Source organism: Vigna unguiculata, chromosome 5 (assembly GCF_004118075.2).
Source record: "Vigna unguiculata cultivar IT97K-499-35 chromosome 5, ASM411807v1, whole genome shotgun sequence".
NCBI lineage: Eukaryota > Viridiplantae > Streptophyta > Magnoliopsida > Fabales > Fabaceae > Vigna > Vigna unguiculata.
The window spans coordinates 16,481,737-16,500,100 of NC_040283.1; the positions used below are offsets into that span (position 1 = coordinate 16,481,737).

At 32.5% G+C, this 18,364-nt stretch overlaps 1 protein-coding gene across 1 annotated transcript; it reads left to right on the forward strand.

The window, feature by feature from the left end:
* The first annotated feature begins 7,173 nt into the window (after window positions 1-7,173).
* On the forward strand, window positions 7,174-11,683 carry LOC114185702 (peptidyl-prolyl cis-trans isomerase FKBP62-like). Its single transcript, XM_028073576.1, has 13 exons — window positions 7,174-7,481; window positions 7,557-7,643; window positions 8,441-8,701; window positions 8,790-8,864; window positions 8,943-9,023; window positions 9,138-9,332; window positions 9,432-9,524; window positions 9,617-9,792; window positions 10,438-10,560; window positions 10,640-10,786; window positions 10,870-10,997; window positions 11,133-11,251; window positions 11,410-11,683. Exons 1-12 carry the CDS (start codon window positions 7,325-7,327, stop codon window positions 11,242-11,244), a joined length of 1,635 nt encoding a protein of 544 aa, XP_027929377.1. The 5' UTR covers window positions 7,174-7,324; the 3' UTR covers window positions 11,245-11,251; window positions 11,410-11,683.
* Window positions 11,684-18,364: the final 6,681 nt, after the last annotated feature.

Below are 18,364 nucleotides of genomic sequence, written 5' to 3' on the forward strand. Positions count from 1 at the left end.
TCGTGTAAAATTGAGTTCATACACCATTTAACACGTTAAACATGCATCCGTCGTAATAAATAGCCCACTCAAAAATTAAAAAGATATAACTGTGACTATGATTCAAATGTTAAAAGGCCCGTACACAACATAATAATTAAACAAACTAAAAAGAATGTATGCCAAAAGGGTTAGGATATGGGTCCCACCAAAGTTAAATAACTTTTAAAGGACCCATTTACATGAGTCATGCATTTACATAACATGCACTCCAAAAATATAAAGAACGTGGGCCCACATCCAAAAACAAAAGAGAGAAACCAATAATATATAACATCCATTGTTAAAGAGATAAACATATGGTAAATAATAGACAAAAGTGCCCAACTAATTCAAAGAGCCAAAAACCCTCTCACATAAAGTGAAAAAAAAAATATGTAACCCCACCACACCCATAAAAGTGTTCTATCAATAAAAAAAAGTGGACTAAAAACCCTTGCCCTTTACATAGTTTTCATTCTACCAAAAGAATAAAAGCAACATGTATGTGACCCCTTGGTCTTCCACTAACCAATTAAACATGTGAAAAGAAACTACAAAGAGGCAAAAGGAACACTGCATCAACGTGATTATTAAGAGAAGAAAGGAAGGTCCCACCTCAGTTCAATTAAAAGGCCTTATGCTTGCATTAAAGAGCAAAAGTGAAACAAAAACTAATAGTCGAAAACCATTCACAAAATTGGAGATAAAGTGGCTAGAGCACAAGTGTCCCATCAAGCTAAAAATTGTCTTAAAACACACAAAGAAAGGAAAAGTAACTGGTCCATGAAAACTTGTGACTTCACTACAGCAAACATAAACCAATTTACGCATGACCTTTTTTTTACATCTAGCAAACTTAATGCAAAGGCCCTACGTGACCTAAATACCACGCCCCAAAACCACAATGTGATCCTCATTAAAATACTATGCATAGTCAACTAACATGTTTTCAGGAAAGGTTGGGAAACTTTAAACCCCATGTAATGGTTACAACCCCACTATAACACAAAGAGATAACTAAACCAAAACATTCTTGTGGCTGCCCTTTAAACATCAATACCACGAACGCAATATCTCATTAATGGCCATAATCCTCCTAAAATATTCATGCATGCAATAGAACCAATGTTACAACAGTAAAAGAAGTGAAAGGAGTTAAACCCCATCAACCACAAGTTTCCTTTCGAAAACACATTAATGATTCATGTCCGAAACAAAATGCACGAGTCACACATTGTACCATAAAATACAAAGAGTAACTCTCTATGCATGCTATGAATTTTTAAATGCTCATGCAATAAAACTTCAAAGAAGAGTTGTAAAGATGACAAACCCCAAACGAACCCTGCTGCCTCCCAAAGTCATGAGAGAGGAAAACGAAGTCCCATGCACTACAACTAAACCACTTATGGCCCTATCATTCACCAACATCATGCTCACATAACATAAAACATGAGTTTGGGTTCATGCAAGGAGAACCCACCTCTACGTAATTTAGAGTGGATAGCCATCCACATTCTTGTTGCATATCGCAGCCCACCAATCACTAAGATGTGGAAAACGTAGGGAAGGAACCCACAATTTAAGAAACATGCATTTAAGTAACTATGATGAAAACTACAACCCGCTTGCACCTACATTGTCATGGTCACAAATTTATGCAGCGAATTCATGTAGAATATGGGAAATGAATACCACAGTGGTCCAACACCAATACCAGATTAAAACACAAATAAAGAGCAAAGGAACAGAACCCACAACAGGTACAATATTCATCACCAACTCGTTACCCATTTAGCATCCAGGAAACACTCAACAATACCACGCGTAGCAAAGAAACATGTAGCATTCTAGCATCTATGGCAAGCATAAAACACAAACAAAGATCAAGGTCAAGCTTCCCCCACCTGGTTATCTCCTCCCACAACGCGTCTACTTTGTAGCCCAACCTTCACTTATTAGTTCTCCTTGGTCTTTGCCTTGGACTCTTCACTCTCTTCTCTCTAGCATTTAGAAGCCACACATAACCTGGAATATTTTCTTTCGCACTCGTCACCACACTCTCCCATTAACCCTAACATTTAACTTATATATCGGCAACCGTTTCTACCCTCTCCCCTTAACACCCTTAACCTAATTTTTCTTTCTTTTTCTTTTAGTGGGTACCAATATTACTCATTATAAATATGGCAACTTAAAGTCATTTTTATTTACAATAATATGTGGCAGTAGAAAAAGAAAAAGGAGAAGTGTGATAAGAAAAATATGTTGCAACATGCAAGAGAGAGAAAATAAAAAAAATTACGTGGTCCCCACAATAAAGGAAGAGAGAGAAAATAAAGTACCAAACAAACAAATATACCAAATAGTTGACCATCCAAATTCGAACACAAGCCTATACACCCCATAACATATATTTCAACCATTCAACTACATGATTTCTCATGATTTTTATGCGCTCCACAAATTTATAACAATATAAATACCATATTAAATATAATATTACGAATTAAAATAAATAAAACAATAACTTAGATCACTCAAATAATTATTCCATATTTGATAATTTAATAAAATAATTAATTTAAATAAATCAACAATTTTAATCAAGACATTACTTTTTTTCCAAGTATTTTTCTTTATTCTATTTTTTTTCCGAGTCTTACATTCACTCCTTTCTTCGAGTGTCTCTGCCTCTGTTCCATTCATATTGTTTGCGCTTCACACTTTGATTCACACATGTATTCGTTAATCTTTGTCGTCGACCTCCATGTGTTTATCGCCGACTTCCATATCATTAATCTCTTTCGCTCTTTGTATTTAAATCTCCAGAACTGATTGCTTTCTTAAACAGGGTTTCAATAAGAACTGAATCGCCGAACTTCATGATGATCAAAGGTTAGTTTATTACATTATGTAATTTAGGGTTTTTGCTTTGTTTTGGTTAATTTGTTTGAAAATCTAATTATATCGTCTTATTCCATTATTCTTCCTTTTTTGATTTGTGTTTATAATTTAGGGTCTGTTTTCTATTTTTTTGCCTTAGTTTCCATCAATGCTAGCACTGAAACCAATGAGTGGTCAATTCTAGAAGCTTTTATTATTCTTCTTTAGTGAAAGTGGTTTAAAAGGTGGACGCCGATGTTTGATGGAACAAAGGATATTTAAATTTGTAATGTTGATGGAAATGAGTGAAAATTTTATCTGTTCTAGTAAGGTTCTAATGTATTTTATCTCTCCTTCAAAGGTGTTGTTGTACGATGAACACTCTGCCACCACGAGCTGTGTTCCGTGTAAAAGAGTTTTATTGTGCAATTCAACCTGCAAGTTTCATTATGCAACTCAAACTGCAAGTTTTATTATGCAGCTTAAACTGCAAGTAAGTATCCATTTCTTGCGTAATTTATATGTTTGTATGGTTTTTGGAATAAGACAATTTAGAATTCCACCAATTTTAGTGGACTTATTGTTTGTGGTGGTGAACAAGCTTATAAGATTCTAATCACATCATGATGAGATTGTAGTATATTCCTTTTTTTATTTGTTCTTAATAATCAATGTTTATTGACTCTGGCTTCCTCAAAGCTTATGGAAATTCACATATGGTTTGAGATTTTAGACTTCATTTTTTTTAAAAATGTGTTCATTTGTTGATTAATTGTTCTAATGAGTTCATGAGCTTTTACTTACAGTACCTTCCATATCTTATACATCTTTCAATTATCATATCTTCTAGGACCTCAACAACAAGATTTTTGTCAATGTAGTGAAAGGTAAGATATAATTTACATCTCTATTGTAATTGAATTTGGTAGGGATCCAATTTTTTCATGTAAGATATAATTTTTGGATCAAATGCTCTTGCTGTAAAATCTAACCTTAAGTATGACTACTTTGTTTTAAAGGTAGCAATTGATAACAAGGCCCATTTTTTTTTATTTCTTAAAGTTTGCTTCTTTGGACAAGGTATAATTTTCAATAAGATAGGCTTTTGACAGAGTATAGTTTTCAATAAGTTAGACATTGTAATTATCAACAAGGGAACATAAATAGAATAGGTACCAATAGGATTATCATACACCTTTATCTTTACATTTTATATTGCCTATAAAGCTAACCTACTCACCATCATTTTTCTGTCAACCAAAATATATAAAATAAAGAAGTGTGTTGGTTCCTAAAAAAGAATTGGATCAACACATTTCATGGTGATTCCTCACCACAAAGAAAAATTCAAAGGTAAGTTTATTCGCTTTAGTTAATTGGAACTCTTTCTCTCTACCTGCCACACAAAATGATGAACAAAATGTTAGATTTCACCTTTTTTCCCTTAAATGTTTGAATATTAGCACACAGACTATGTAGCATGCTTCGAAGTTTCTAAGACTACTATAATATGCATCTATCACTAAAAAAATATGGTTAACCAAAATGGTGGAAGCTTTCTCTAGTTGGATCTGTAAGTAAATTTTTCTTTGGTGCCTTCTTTGGTAAATCACTTATTATTGTTGCCTCCTAAACATTTGTTGCTTTCTTTGATAAATTCTTGGTTCACTTTTTTGCTTTGTGGTTCTGTTTTTTAGAAATTCCAAGTGTTTTGTATCATTTTACTATTTTACTTGTAGCATCTAACAAGTACATGTGGTGATGCAGGGTTGAGCAAAGGATTAGTGGCCGAACACCTACTTTCTACCATGCAAGAAAGGGAATGTACCTTAATTTTGTTCTGTGCATGGGAGAAAAGCAAATAGTTTGTTAAGGTGGTGATATGGTGATGGTGAGAGGTATTATTATCACTATTATTGTTGTTATTGTGCTTGGTTTACTTTGTCAAAGAGAATGTAGGCTCAATTTTTTTGCTCTTAATCTTAATATATATATATATATATATATATATATATATATATATATATACACACACACACACACACAACACTCACAATGCCATTGCTCATTATTTTTTCCTCATGATGCTTTTATGTTTTTAATGATGTTCGAAATTATGATATTGGCTTTGACGTTCTCTGAGGTATGTTTAATATTCTGCATATTGGTGGTTTGTCTGACGCAAAAAATAGAGACGTAGAACTTGCTCAGTTTCGCCTTACTTCAACTAAAAAGGTACGTCACCAATAGTTTGAGCGTGCAAGCAGATTATTTCTCCACATTACTTTTCCACTCTCAACAGAATTCATCACTCAATAATGCAAGCCTTGTTCAAAGAGTTATCTTTCTCTTCGACCAAGCACTTCGAGAGGACTAAGAAGAACGACACGAAGGGATTAATAGTTTTATCTTTGTATGAGTAGTTTTAAAATATAAACTCAAAGAGTTTATCCATATGGTATGTGCATCAATTTTTGAATATAATGTGATTTTAAATCTTGATTATTGTTGGACAATTTTGGTTACACTTTCTATTGTTTATATCTGCATCAAATATGAGATTAATTTACAGTCAAATTTTATGTCTCTTAAGAATCTTGAACGCTTCCTATACTTTTTGTTTTGATTATTATAATTGTTTGATATCATTGATAATTGAGCATTTATATGGGTGTTATATTACTTGTGATAAGGTTTTGAGAAACCCTATGCCATTAAGCAAAGGGGGATTGTTTCTTTCCACAAGGGGATTGATGTAATCTAGCAAGCACAATCTTGAACTGGAAAAGATGCTACATTTTGCCCTGGAGTTTTGCAACAACTTGATTACAACTTAGTTGAGTGCCATGTAAACATGTCGTAACTGAAATTAATCATGCAATTGGAGTTGAAGGAGTTCTAAGCGTAGGATATAAGGAAGTTCTTTCTGGAGGCTGATGTATCCATACACACTTGAATTTTATTTAGGGTCACTTATTATTTCGTTAAGACTTAATTGTATTCAATCATGATTATGAATAAAATGTGCACCTTTAATTCTTACATACTTGAAATTTATCTTAGCTCATATTGCGTTATTGATGCAAAATTGGTTTGATAAAATCTTATTATGAAATGTTTAGACAATCTAAAATAATACAATATGAATCATGTGAAGGCAAATAGTTATGGTTTCAAAAACCCTAGGCAGTAATGGGGGTTTCAAAAACCTCAGGCAGTAGCAGCAGTTTCAAAAAATCCCAAGCAGTAGTGGAGGTTTCAAAAACCCCAGGTAAATTGCACTTTTCCAAGAGTTGTTTCAAACCCCTGGTAAAGCCATTAGTGAGGGTTAAAACCCCATAAAAGCCAAATATAATCCCACTAAAAACAATTATTTTTATAGTGACAAATCACATTTTAAAATTATTGAAAATGTTATTTAAGATGCAATTTCCAAAAAAATAAACTAAATTTCTCACAGTGTTGTTTAAATAATCATGACAAAGACAACGATTAAAATATGTCGTCTAAAAGTACGAACTAAAGTGTTATTTAAAGATTGATGAAAATCTTGATAATTGTATCAATATAATCCAAGACAACAATTTTTAAAACATTATGATTTTAGAAAAAAATTCATTGTCTAAACTTAAGACTATGATTTATTTATTTTAGACAACATTTTAAAGTTTTTTCTAAACTTAAAAATCTATAATGATAATGTTTATATAAATTATTGTCTAATTAACAATATGTTTATTGCACATTTGTAAATAATATTTCTGAAGTACATATTGAATAACTAAAATTTGGTAAATTTTATTTTTGTCAAAATTTTGAAAAATTTTTAGAAAAAATATTTGAATGTAAACTTAAATCTATACCTTAATCTTCTTCACATAAAAAAATTTCAATCTAAAGTTATATTTTTAAACATTGATAAATAAAAAAAAATGAAACAAAAGTAAAGTAATATTTTGAATCAAACTTTCAATTTCTTTCTTTTCCATCAAACATATCATCATTTTAACATTCATTTATTTTTCTTTTCTTTCCTTCTATTTCATTTCAAACAAGAAAATTTCTTTGTATCACTTCACTTTCTTTGTTATTTGTCTTCTTCTCTATTGTTTTGAAACATTCAAACAAAGGGGTGAGGCCGGCCAAAACACAAAGAATATAACACACTAGCCTACATGGGCATGAATCTATGACTTGTCCCAACAGAATTAACAAGAAAACTACGTTATATTATATATTCTTTTAAATAAAAGAATTCGCCATGAAGAAATTCTAACCGTTGATCCCATCGCGCATGATGCACACTTTTCATGTGTAAACGAGTGCAAACATTCCACTTGCCAATAGAACTCTCTAGAACCTCTCTCTCAGTAGCAAGACTAGAACTCCACTCTCTTCCTCGGCGTTGGTGAAAGCGATGGAAGAAGATTTCGACATTCCCGGCGGCGAGGAAATGGATCTCGGCGAAGTCAAGGTCGGCGAGGAGAGGGAGATCGGCTCCAACGGCCTCAAGAAGAAACTCCTTAAGGAAGGTCAAGGCTGGGAAACCCCCGAAGTCGGCGACGAAGTTAAAGGTAACCCTAATCACATCAATTCTTCTGTTGTATTCACCTTTCTGTTTTTTTTTTCTCATTTGTTTTAATTTGCAGTTCATTACACGGGGACTTTGCTCGACGGAACGAAGTTCGATTCAAGCCGCGACAGGGATTCTCCCTTCAGCTTCACGCTCGGGCAAGGTCTGCGATCTCGCTAGCGTTATTGTGAATTTACTGTGTTTTTAATTTGCTTGCTGAACTTTGGAAAATGACAGTGGGATTCTCGTGCTTGCGACTGTGTATGCTTATTTCTTTTTGTTTTTTACTTATTTAAGCAGTCTTTTGTTTTGTTCTTTGTTGAATTTTAATTTTTAAATGAAGCGGGTTTTTGTGTTATGTCGGACTGGTTTGAGCTTCTGGTGCCAGTTGTTGCTTTAACTGAGGGATTAATTTAGGCCTGTTGGGATTGAGATAACTGTTTCTATGTTTTTTCTCCCGTTTTTGACAAATAATTAAAGAAGGTATTGCCTTGCTTCTGATTTATTTTCGGAAATGCAGTCCGGAAAATGTTGGATTGTGTTTTCATCATTTGTTGTACGATGCTTTGAAAGCAGCAAATTAAGTTAAAACTATGTGGTATTTTCGTTTTTTTTTTTTTTAAATAGGAACTAGTAAAAATAGAAAAGGTGGTCTCACACCCAATGGGTCCGTACTGATCTGGCCTTTACGTCATAACTTTGATGAGTGGTGCATTTCCAAATCATGTGAAACTGTGTCTGATAATATTTTTGTTCTGTTATGGTAGGATTGGGTGTATTCTGTATTGTTAGCAGCCGTTGTATTACTGTTTTAGAATAGAAATTAAGAATACATTGATTGCTAGTGTTATATTGATCTTTTAACGTGTTTCACTTTTACACCTATACTTATATCCAACAAGTATGTGAAATAAATATCAGTAGACATATATTTAAGTGACATCTTGGTTGGAACTGCAGGGCAGGTAATTAAAGGATGGGATGAAGGTATTAAAACAATGAAGAAAGGTGAAAATGCTATTTTTACCATCCCTCCTGAGCTAGCATATGGTGAATCTGGTTCCCCTCCAACAATACCTCCTAATGCTACACTCCAATTTGATGTTGAGCTACTTTCATGGACTAGTGTAAAGGACATATGCAAGGATGGTGGTATATTTAAAAAGATACTTACTGAGGGAGAGAAATGGGAGAACCCTAAGGATCCTGATGAAGTATTGGGTATATATGTCTAATTTAATTGAGTTTATGTGATGCCTTTGTTAATTACTTTAGTGTTAACTAATTGTTGTGCTTGTTGGTTATGCAGTTAAGTATGAAGCTCGTCTGGAAGATGGAAAACTGGTAGGAAAGTCTGATGGAGTGGAGTTCACAGTCAGAGAAGGTCAGTGCCTTCAATCTTTCTTAGCAGATTATTGTTTTATTTTACTGAGTATCTGAAGTGAATGTTTATACTTGATAGGTCATTATTGTCCTGCATTGTCAAAGGCTGTTAAAACCATGAAGAAGGGAGAGAAAGTGGTTTTGACAGTTAAGCCACAATGTAAGTTATCTAAACTCTACTGAATATTTTGGTAATTAGTTATGACTGACATTCTTCGTGATATTTTCTGTCTCTTTCCTAATTTGAAGTTTTCATTTCTTTGACGGGTCATAGATGGATTTGGTGAGAAGGGGAAGCCAGCTCAAGCTGAAGAAGGTGCTGTTCCACCAAATGCATCATTAGAGATTACTCTTGAATTAGTTTCATGGAAAACTGTTACGGAAGTAACTGATGACAAGAAGGTCATAAAGAAGATTCTCAAGGAAGGGGAAGGATATGAGCGTCCAAATGAGGGGGCCAGTGTGAAAGGTAGTACTTATTTATTTTGAATAATGACTATTACTGCTATATTTATTTATGCATTTAATACATTGTTGCTGACTGTATCTTTGTCATTTTCTGTCTTAGTGAAACTAATTGGTAAGCTTCAAGATGGTACTACCTTTTTGAGTAAGGGCCATGATGAAGAAGAGAAGCTGTTTGAATACAAAACAGACGAGGGTAACTTGAAATCTGCTAGTGTCCTCAGTTGTCTTCATCCGCGACATATATTTTTTTTGGTCAGTAAAGTCATTGTTTGATCTGTTCAACAGAACAAGTTGTTGATGGACTTGATAGAGCTGTATTGACTATGAAGAATGGTGAGGTTGCATTGTTGACCATTGCACCTGAGTATGCTTTTGGTTCATCAGAGTCTCAGCAGGAGTTGGCAGTGGTTCCTCCTAACTCAACTGTGTATTTTGAAGTTGAGCTAGTTTCATTTGAGAAAGTAAGTTAGTAACAGTGTTGAATTGGTACTGACTTTGATTTCTATTAATGTTTTAATTTTGATAAAAAGAAATTCTGATTATAATTAAAAAGCAACTATACACCCTTAACTGCAATGTAATAAAGAACCGGTCAAGACTGGATAGAAAGCTTGATACTCTACATTTTAGTGTTTTACCCAAAATCAGAACATTTTAATAGCCCTTTTCTTTCTGTACCTGATTTTTTGAATCCAAGCCAACCGTTTTCCCTATCCAATCTGAGCATTGGGAATTCATTTCTGTACCTTCATTTATTCATATTCGTTCATTGCAAATCACACATAACTGGACAATCTTTCAAGACCAGTTGTGTCGTGCAATGGTTCACTGCATGCTCTATGACCTCAATTAAGAATCAGTTCAGCTAGGTTGATCAGAGCTGTTACCTAAGTATTTCCTTTAACTTCCTTATGACATTGAGTATATGTTATTCTACAAAATTGAGTTTCTTTGCTCTCTGAAATAAGAGTTTTGATCTGGAAGTCAGAATCTTATGATCTGTTGACACTCCTTTTTACATTTGCACACTTGTTCATTTTCGTACTCTGCATTATATATTTGAACAGTTTTTTCGCTAGTAATCTAGATCTTTTTTCTCCCTACAGGAGAAAGAGTCCTGGGATCTGAATACTGAAGAGAAACTTGAAGCTGCCAATAAGAAGAAAGAAGAAGGAAATGTGTTGTTTAAAGCTGGTAAATACGCAAGAGCATCCAAAAGATATGAAAAGGTAATCTAAGATTGATTATATGTTTCTAAACCTTCTACATATTGATGCACTTTGTGATGGTACCGAAAACTTATTGCAGGCTGTGAAGTACATAGAATATGATTCCGCCTTTGGTGAGGAGGAGAAAAAGCTGGCGAAGACCTTGAAGGTTGCCTGCAATCTGAACAATGCAGCTTGCAAGTTGAAATTAAAGGACTATAAAGAAGCAGAAAAGTTGTCTACCAAGGTACATTATTCTTTCTTCTCTCCTTTGGAATCACTAACGTAGTCTTTTGTGTAAAAATAATAACTTGTGGCATGGATTGGTAGGTGTTAGACCTTGAGAGTACAAACGTGAAAGCCCTCTATAGAAGGGCCCAAGCATATATGCAGCTGAGTGACTTGGATTTGGCTGAACTTGACATTAAGAAAGCTCTTGAAATTGACCCTAACAACAGGTATATGCTTTGAATAAGCTACTCTTTTGACCTTCATGCATTATTTGAGATTTACTGAGATCAGTTACTTTGTAGATGGACAATTTATTTTTTTATTTTGCCTTGCAATCTAATTGTTCTCTACGCGTGAACCAGGGATCTCAAATTGGAGTACAGGACTCTGAGGGAAAAGGTGAAAGAGAATAATCGAAAGGAGGCGAAATTTTATGGAAATATGATCAACAAGTTGACAAAGATTGGTTCCTGATAGCAATGTAAGTATTTCATCATGGTTTTTATGGTATATTGCATGTCTTTTGGATCAATTACAAAATTAATCAAGCCTTTTCTTCTTGATGTGATAAGTGGCATTGTGGGGAGCTATAAATATATAAGTTTTGTCCTTTGGTGATATACTATTGTTGGCATGCAGAAACCAGCTACCAATAATGGTATTCAATCCGTGGGTATGGTGAATGGCATCCAAAATGGAACGAGATGTTTAGCCCCTCGTTTTCTGGGTTTGCTCTTCGTGGTATGGTGATATGGTATGTGCCTACGGAGATTTGATGGTTATTTATTTTGGATTTATTATCGAAGTTGACATAATTGACTTACACAATTAATGATTTGTACGAGAACTACAGCTAGAAATGTAATTGATTGTATTGTGTTTACGCTAGACCAAAAAGAATTAATTTTTAACATAATTAAAGAAACAATTTTTTAATAATCATATTACAAATGACTTTGGATGACGGATATAAAAATCATATAGCCATTATCCGAAGTCATTTGTAACATAAAAGTGGTGCACATCTCCCCGACAATGTTGAATAATAATGAGGCTGCCTTGAGAAGACAATAATAAAGAGTCTGATAATTTTGGAAGACTCTCCCACTGTTATATCATCAAGTGGACCATCCCTTAAAACTCGAAATCTAATTATTACAGTCCAAACTAGCTTCTCCCTTTAAATCTTTCCTGCTGTATTGTTTCCTAGCCAGCCAAAACTATCCCATATAGAAAAGAAGGAACATGACCTCCTTAATTTAAAATCTCGTTACATCATTATTTAACAATAGAATTTAATTAAACGTGAGTAGCACAATAGAAAAATTTACAAGATACAAAGATCAGTCAAATACGTTTTGTAATATTAAAGACATACATTTATATAATATTTGAAAACAAAACCTTACCTAGAAGCACGAATAAAATTTAAAACTATTTCTGTTTTTGGAAAAGTAAAATTATCACATTGGAGTTTATAATTGGTTACTTTTATATATATAACTTGAATACTAGTATAAGAATTTGAAAAATCTGATACCAAAACACAACTTGAAAACTGAGATTTTAATCTTTTGTATTTTTTTCTAACCTGACGTTTTTGATAATTTTTTTATTTACACATTATTTATAGAATTAGCTAAAATTCTGCTTAAATTTACATATTTCTTTATCTTTAAATTGAATAACATTCAAGCAATAAAAATGAAATTGTAAGTATAAAAATTTCCCCTGAAAAAAAAATTTGAAAACTTAAATTGTTTATTGTAATCTAAAACATATTTATACATGAGGGTGGGGGTTTTGCCTTCCCTATCTTTTCTTTTTTTGTAATTTTACACTTAAACAATCAAATACAATCCACTTATCATAGAGTACGAATATAACTCACTAATTTACAACCAGTTTTATCATGCAATTAATTCATTTTGTTCCAATCTCAATCCAATTTGAATATAACTCACTAAGTTACAACCAGTTTTATAATGCAACTAAGCATTGCATACATTCGTAAATCTATGACTGAGAGTTATATTGATTAAGTATTAACACAATCCAACCCATAAGTATTAACACAATCCAACCCAGAACATTATATCCAATCTGATTATTAAGCATAAATAGAACAAAGCAATGCAGAATGAAATTGCTAAGAAACTAAGTCAAAAACGAGAATAATCAAACCCTAAGTTGAGTGTTGTTCAAAATAAAGAAAAAGTCCAAAATAGTGGTTGCCTTCGATGGCTCTTAAGGATCTCCAAAAACGCATAAAAGAAGACTCCAAACGTAAAATGAGGGTTTTGCCCACTAAAACCCTAAACCCCAACTTGTCAAATCATCACACATGTGTAGAATTAAAAAAAAATGTCATTCGCAAAATTACAAAATTATCATTATGATGAAATAAAGGCTGGCCATCACTAATACTGACATGAAAAAAGAGTTGATGTGGAAAAATGGCTGATTTGACATAGATGATGTGGTAAGAAAGGGTTGATTTGGCATAGACAATGTAGTACAGACGTGACACTCCTCTCTTCAACCTAATATTTATGTCCAAGCTTAAAATTTGAAAATAATTAAAATACGAGTGTAGACCAAAAAAATTTAAATTAGTAAAGATTTAAATTATTGGTCCAACGAAGTCCAATAAATGAAAATACAATAATGGTGGATAATTAAACATTAAACATCTATCAAGATGTGTACGAAAAGGTAAGAAAATAGAAAAAAATAATAACTTAACAGAGGACATTACGAGAGTCTGACAAAAGAAGACTCACACAATGCTCAAGAAATTCTACTCTCAAAATCTTCTTGTTCAAATAATAAGACATTTTTATTATAAAATATAGTAAGTAATTTTACATCTACGATGTAATGAAAGGATCTCATGTGCATTCGCCTATATTTCTCATTAATAAAATCTTCTATACTTTTTCGTATGAGTTTATTTAAACATTCCATTAACATGAAATTATATCAAGTAAAGAAGTAGTACATAATTATTATGTTGATGACTACTAACATATATTACAAGAGTCATACCAAACTGTTCATGCAAGCCGATGGATTCCCTAGTGTGCAAACTCTCACCTTTTTCGAATGTATGATTTTTCTTAGATATATCACATTTTCATCAATACAAAGATATGTTCCAATTTTCTAAGAGATTGTTCTATAAATTAATTTCGATCTATTTATACTTCTTTTTTTCTTTTTTATCTTTCTTAAACATCTTTGAAAGTTTGTGAAAAATCTTGGAGTGAAGACTTTATTTATCCTCGTCCATGTCACTTTCCTATGTAAGATATGATGAATGATTGTTGATCATTCTCAATATAACCAAATGTTGTCTAAATAAATAGAGTAAGTATATTTCAAATGTACAAGTAACTAAAATAGAAATAATGGCGTCAAAAATAAGTATTTATGCACACAAAAAAGTCATAGATGTTAAATATTTTGAATTTGTTAAATATGTTGCAAGGTGGTGCTTATGGTTCCATATTTTCACAGAACTCTCTAGCGATTATCCAAGTTCATCTTTCTTTTTGTGATTTTTGGTTTGCACAACATGAATGTTTAGGTTATGGTGTATATCCATATATAGTTACCTTCTGATGTCTCTCACTTATATCGATGCCAATGTGCATAAAAGCAATTATTTTAACAGGACCAAAATTTAGTTTTATTAGATACATGAAATACATTTTACCATTTGTTTTAGGCAGAAACAATGATGTTTTATTGACATTGATGAAGTTTGTATGAACTGCATGTGAAATTGAAAGAAGGAAGCATTTTCTTGCCTAGGTGTTGGATTGCATATGGAATATGCTTATAGCCTTTTATATATTGATTCAAATTTTTGTCCAAATGGTTTTCAAAAGAAACATAATTATGACATTCTATACTTTGCATGGATTTCAAGTTCAGGTTTTAAGATTTTCCTTTTCCTAAGTTTTCTTTTATATCAAATTGGTCTTGTTTTCGGTCTACAATAGTGTCTTTTCTAGTTATTTTTTGTTATTTTTATGTCAATTAATAAGCAGCTAATTAGCAACATAACATGCTTGTGAAACTTTAGCATAAATGGTTTTGTAACTTGAGCAAGCTATATATTTTTGTCATCTGATTTAGTCATATGATATAATTTGATTATGTATATGCTTTAAACTAATACATTTATACATTTGTTATCTGAAAGTGAATAAAGTAAGCAAAGTGGCTTTTGAGCACTTGAAATTATACCAGGAATTCATAGTTTTTCACTAAAGTCAACTTTCACACCATTGATGAAAATTGTGGTTTTGAAAAGAAATGCAGCTATTATGTTGAATTTAGATAATCATACTCAATGGTAATCCCTTTGATAGGAGTGATTACTGAACTAACAATTTGGAACAAATGTAGATCTAAAGAAAATGTCACTGAAATTATAAGGTAGACAATATAAATATACCCAATCAATTTGGCTTTATCTTTCCAAGAAGTAGAGTAAATATATATGGATCTATAGATTCTTTTTAAAACTATATAATCTTGTTTTTTTATTTAAAATGGAGATATAGAAAAAATGTCAATTATTTTATAAGGTCAAAATAAATATTTTTTATAATAACCTTTCTGTTAAAAAGGAACTCTACATAGCATTGATATATGTACAGTGAATGTATTATCATACTTAATGAAATATTTTCATATAACAATTCTTTAAGTGAATCAATTGCGTCATCTTTATTTCCATTTTGAATAAAGCATAGATACTAAAAAATGATACCAATATTATACTGATTAAAGGAGGTATACAAATATTTTAAAACTAAAATACATTAATTTTTTATATTTAATTAAAAATAATTAATGGATTTGTGATTGGGAAGTGACATCATGGATCAGAAGCTCTGGTGAATAGAGTTGTCAAAATGGGTAATCCAGTCTGATCCGACTCGATCTGCCATGGATTGATGATTTAGTGAGTCAACCCAATTTGGCTTACTTTTTAACGAGCCAAAAAATTCGAATTCGGTCCGGCCCACCACGGGTTGGCAGGTTAAACGGGTTGGCTCACATATTCACTTAATTAAAAAAGTTATTATTTTTTTAATTTTTTTTCAGTCAAAACTAAATTGTAATTCTAATTAAAATCTAAATAAACTTTAATACAATCCAAATATAAACCAAAATAAAAAAAAATACAAATTATTTATGTGTTGGATAAAAAAATAACTTAATATGACCCAAATGTAAAGTCCAACTTAATAAAAATAAATAAAAACACTTGTGTGACCCTTTTATCACTAATCCGACTCATCATGGGTTCAATCCGGATGTGCCGGGTTCTAAATGAGTCGGGTAAAAAATAAACCTGTATTGAAATTTGTAAAAATATTTCAACCCAACCCGGTCTGAATCCGTGGTGCCGAGTTGGCTCGCGGGTTTCAACCCATTTTGATAGCTCTACCAGTAACGTGTGGTGGTGTTCGGTAAGGGAAAAAGTGGAGGAGTGTCGATTCTTTGTGAGTGTGATTAACTAATAAATACAGAATATAATTAGAAAGTATTTAAAGAGGATAAGATTTTCATTAATGACACTTGTTAATTAGTTTACAACGTAGATTTCTTTCGTAGTATGTAAAAAAGTGTAAATAGTTTATATGCTATGCTGCATATATTATATATGTGTCCTTTTAAATAAAGTTTACAAATTATAAAGAAAAAAATAGAATGAGAGGAAAATAAGTTTAAAATTGTAAACGTATGTAATTACATAAACAAGTACGTTTTTACAAGTAAAATATTAAATTCATATAAAACTATATGAGTAAGTTTAAGTCAAAAACTATTATCCTATATTTCGTTTATATCTAGTCACCAAAACATAAAGATAGGATTTTTTGTAGTTACTTTTTAGAAGTCATAGAAGAAAAATAGTAAAACATAAGTATAACATAACTTATTATTATGATACTTATTAATATAATTGTATAGGTAGGTAGGTCGACATTATCCTGACCCAACCAACTTTGGAAGAGACCGACCATATCTCGGCTCCATGGAGGTGGAAGGAAACATTTCTAATCAAGCATGTGTAGGAAGATGTTAGTATTATGGTACTTGATTTAGTTTCACATCACTTATAATTGTGAGATGTGATTCTCTATTTTACTATATAAAAGACTCTATGTAAAACTTTGAGATACACAAGAAATAAAACATACTTCCTCGTAGGCATACACAATGTATGCCGAACCACGTTAAAATTCTTTGTGTCTATTTTCCTCTCCTTTATTCTTTCTTTTATTGCCTTGTTCCTAACAATTGGTATCAAGAGCCATTTTTCTTAGTATGCCTTGTGGTTGCAGCATTGTCTGATCTTCCACATAAGAAAAGATTTGGTTTCTATTTTCTTCTTGGGAATCTCAGTTTAGAGAAGTAGTGGGAGCTTTGGTCAAAAGTCGCAGCAGGAGCTTTGGTCAAAGGCAACAAAAACTTTGGTCAAATGTAGCAGGAGCTTTGGTCAAAGGCAACAAGAGCTTTCGTCAAAAGCAACAAGAGCAATGGCATTGGAAGAAGGGAAGGTGAGGATTGAGAAGTTTGATGGTAGTGACTTTGGGTTCTGGAAGATGCAAATAGAGGACTACCTGTATTAGAAGAAGTTGTATCTACCCTTAACAGGCCAGAAGCCAACCGACATGGAGCAGACAAAATGGGATTTGTTAGATCGGCAAACACTCGGTGTGATCCGGTTGACATTAGCCAAGAATGTTGCGTTCAACATCATGAACGAGAACACAACCATAGATTTGATGAAGGCATTATCAAATATGTATGAGAAGCCATCTACAGCCAATAAAGTGTATTTGATTCACAAGCTAGTCAACCTAAAAATGGGTGAAGGTAACTCGATTACTAATCATATTAGTGAATTTAATACAATTATTGCGCAATTGACATCAGTGCAGATAACATTTGATGATGAGGTGAAAGCATTAATTTTATTATCATCTCTTCCGGAAAGTTGGAGTGCAACTGTTACTGTAGTTAGTAATTCTGCAAGTAATAGTAAGTTGAAGTTTGATAACATCCGTGACTTGATCTTAAGCAAAGATGTTTGTAGGAAAATTTCAGGGGAATCTTTCAGTTCTAGTTCTGGTTCAACATTGAGTATTGAAACTAGAGGAAGAAGTAGCCAAAAAGGTCGTAATCAAGGCCGAGGCAGATCAAAGTCTAGAGAGAAATCAAAACCAAAATTTCAAAATGATATCACTTGTTGGAATTGTCAGAAAAAGGGGTCACTTTACAAATAGGGCTCCAAGGAAGAACAACCACAACAAGAGGCAAGATGATGATCAATCAACAAATGCAACAACTGATGAAATTAAAGATGCACTATTATGTAGTCTAGATAGTTCTATTGAATCATGGATTATGGACTCAAGTGCGTTATTTCATACTACACCTTCCTTATAATTATTATCTAACAATATTCCAGAAAAGTTTGGGAAGGTCTACCTTGCAGATGGAAAATCTCTTGATATTATAGGACGAGGTGATATCAATATCAAAACCTCTAATGGAAGTGTGTGGA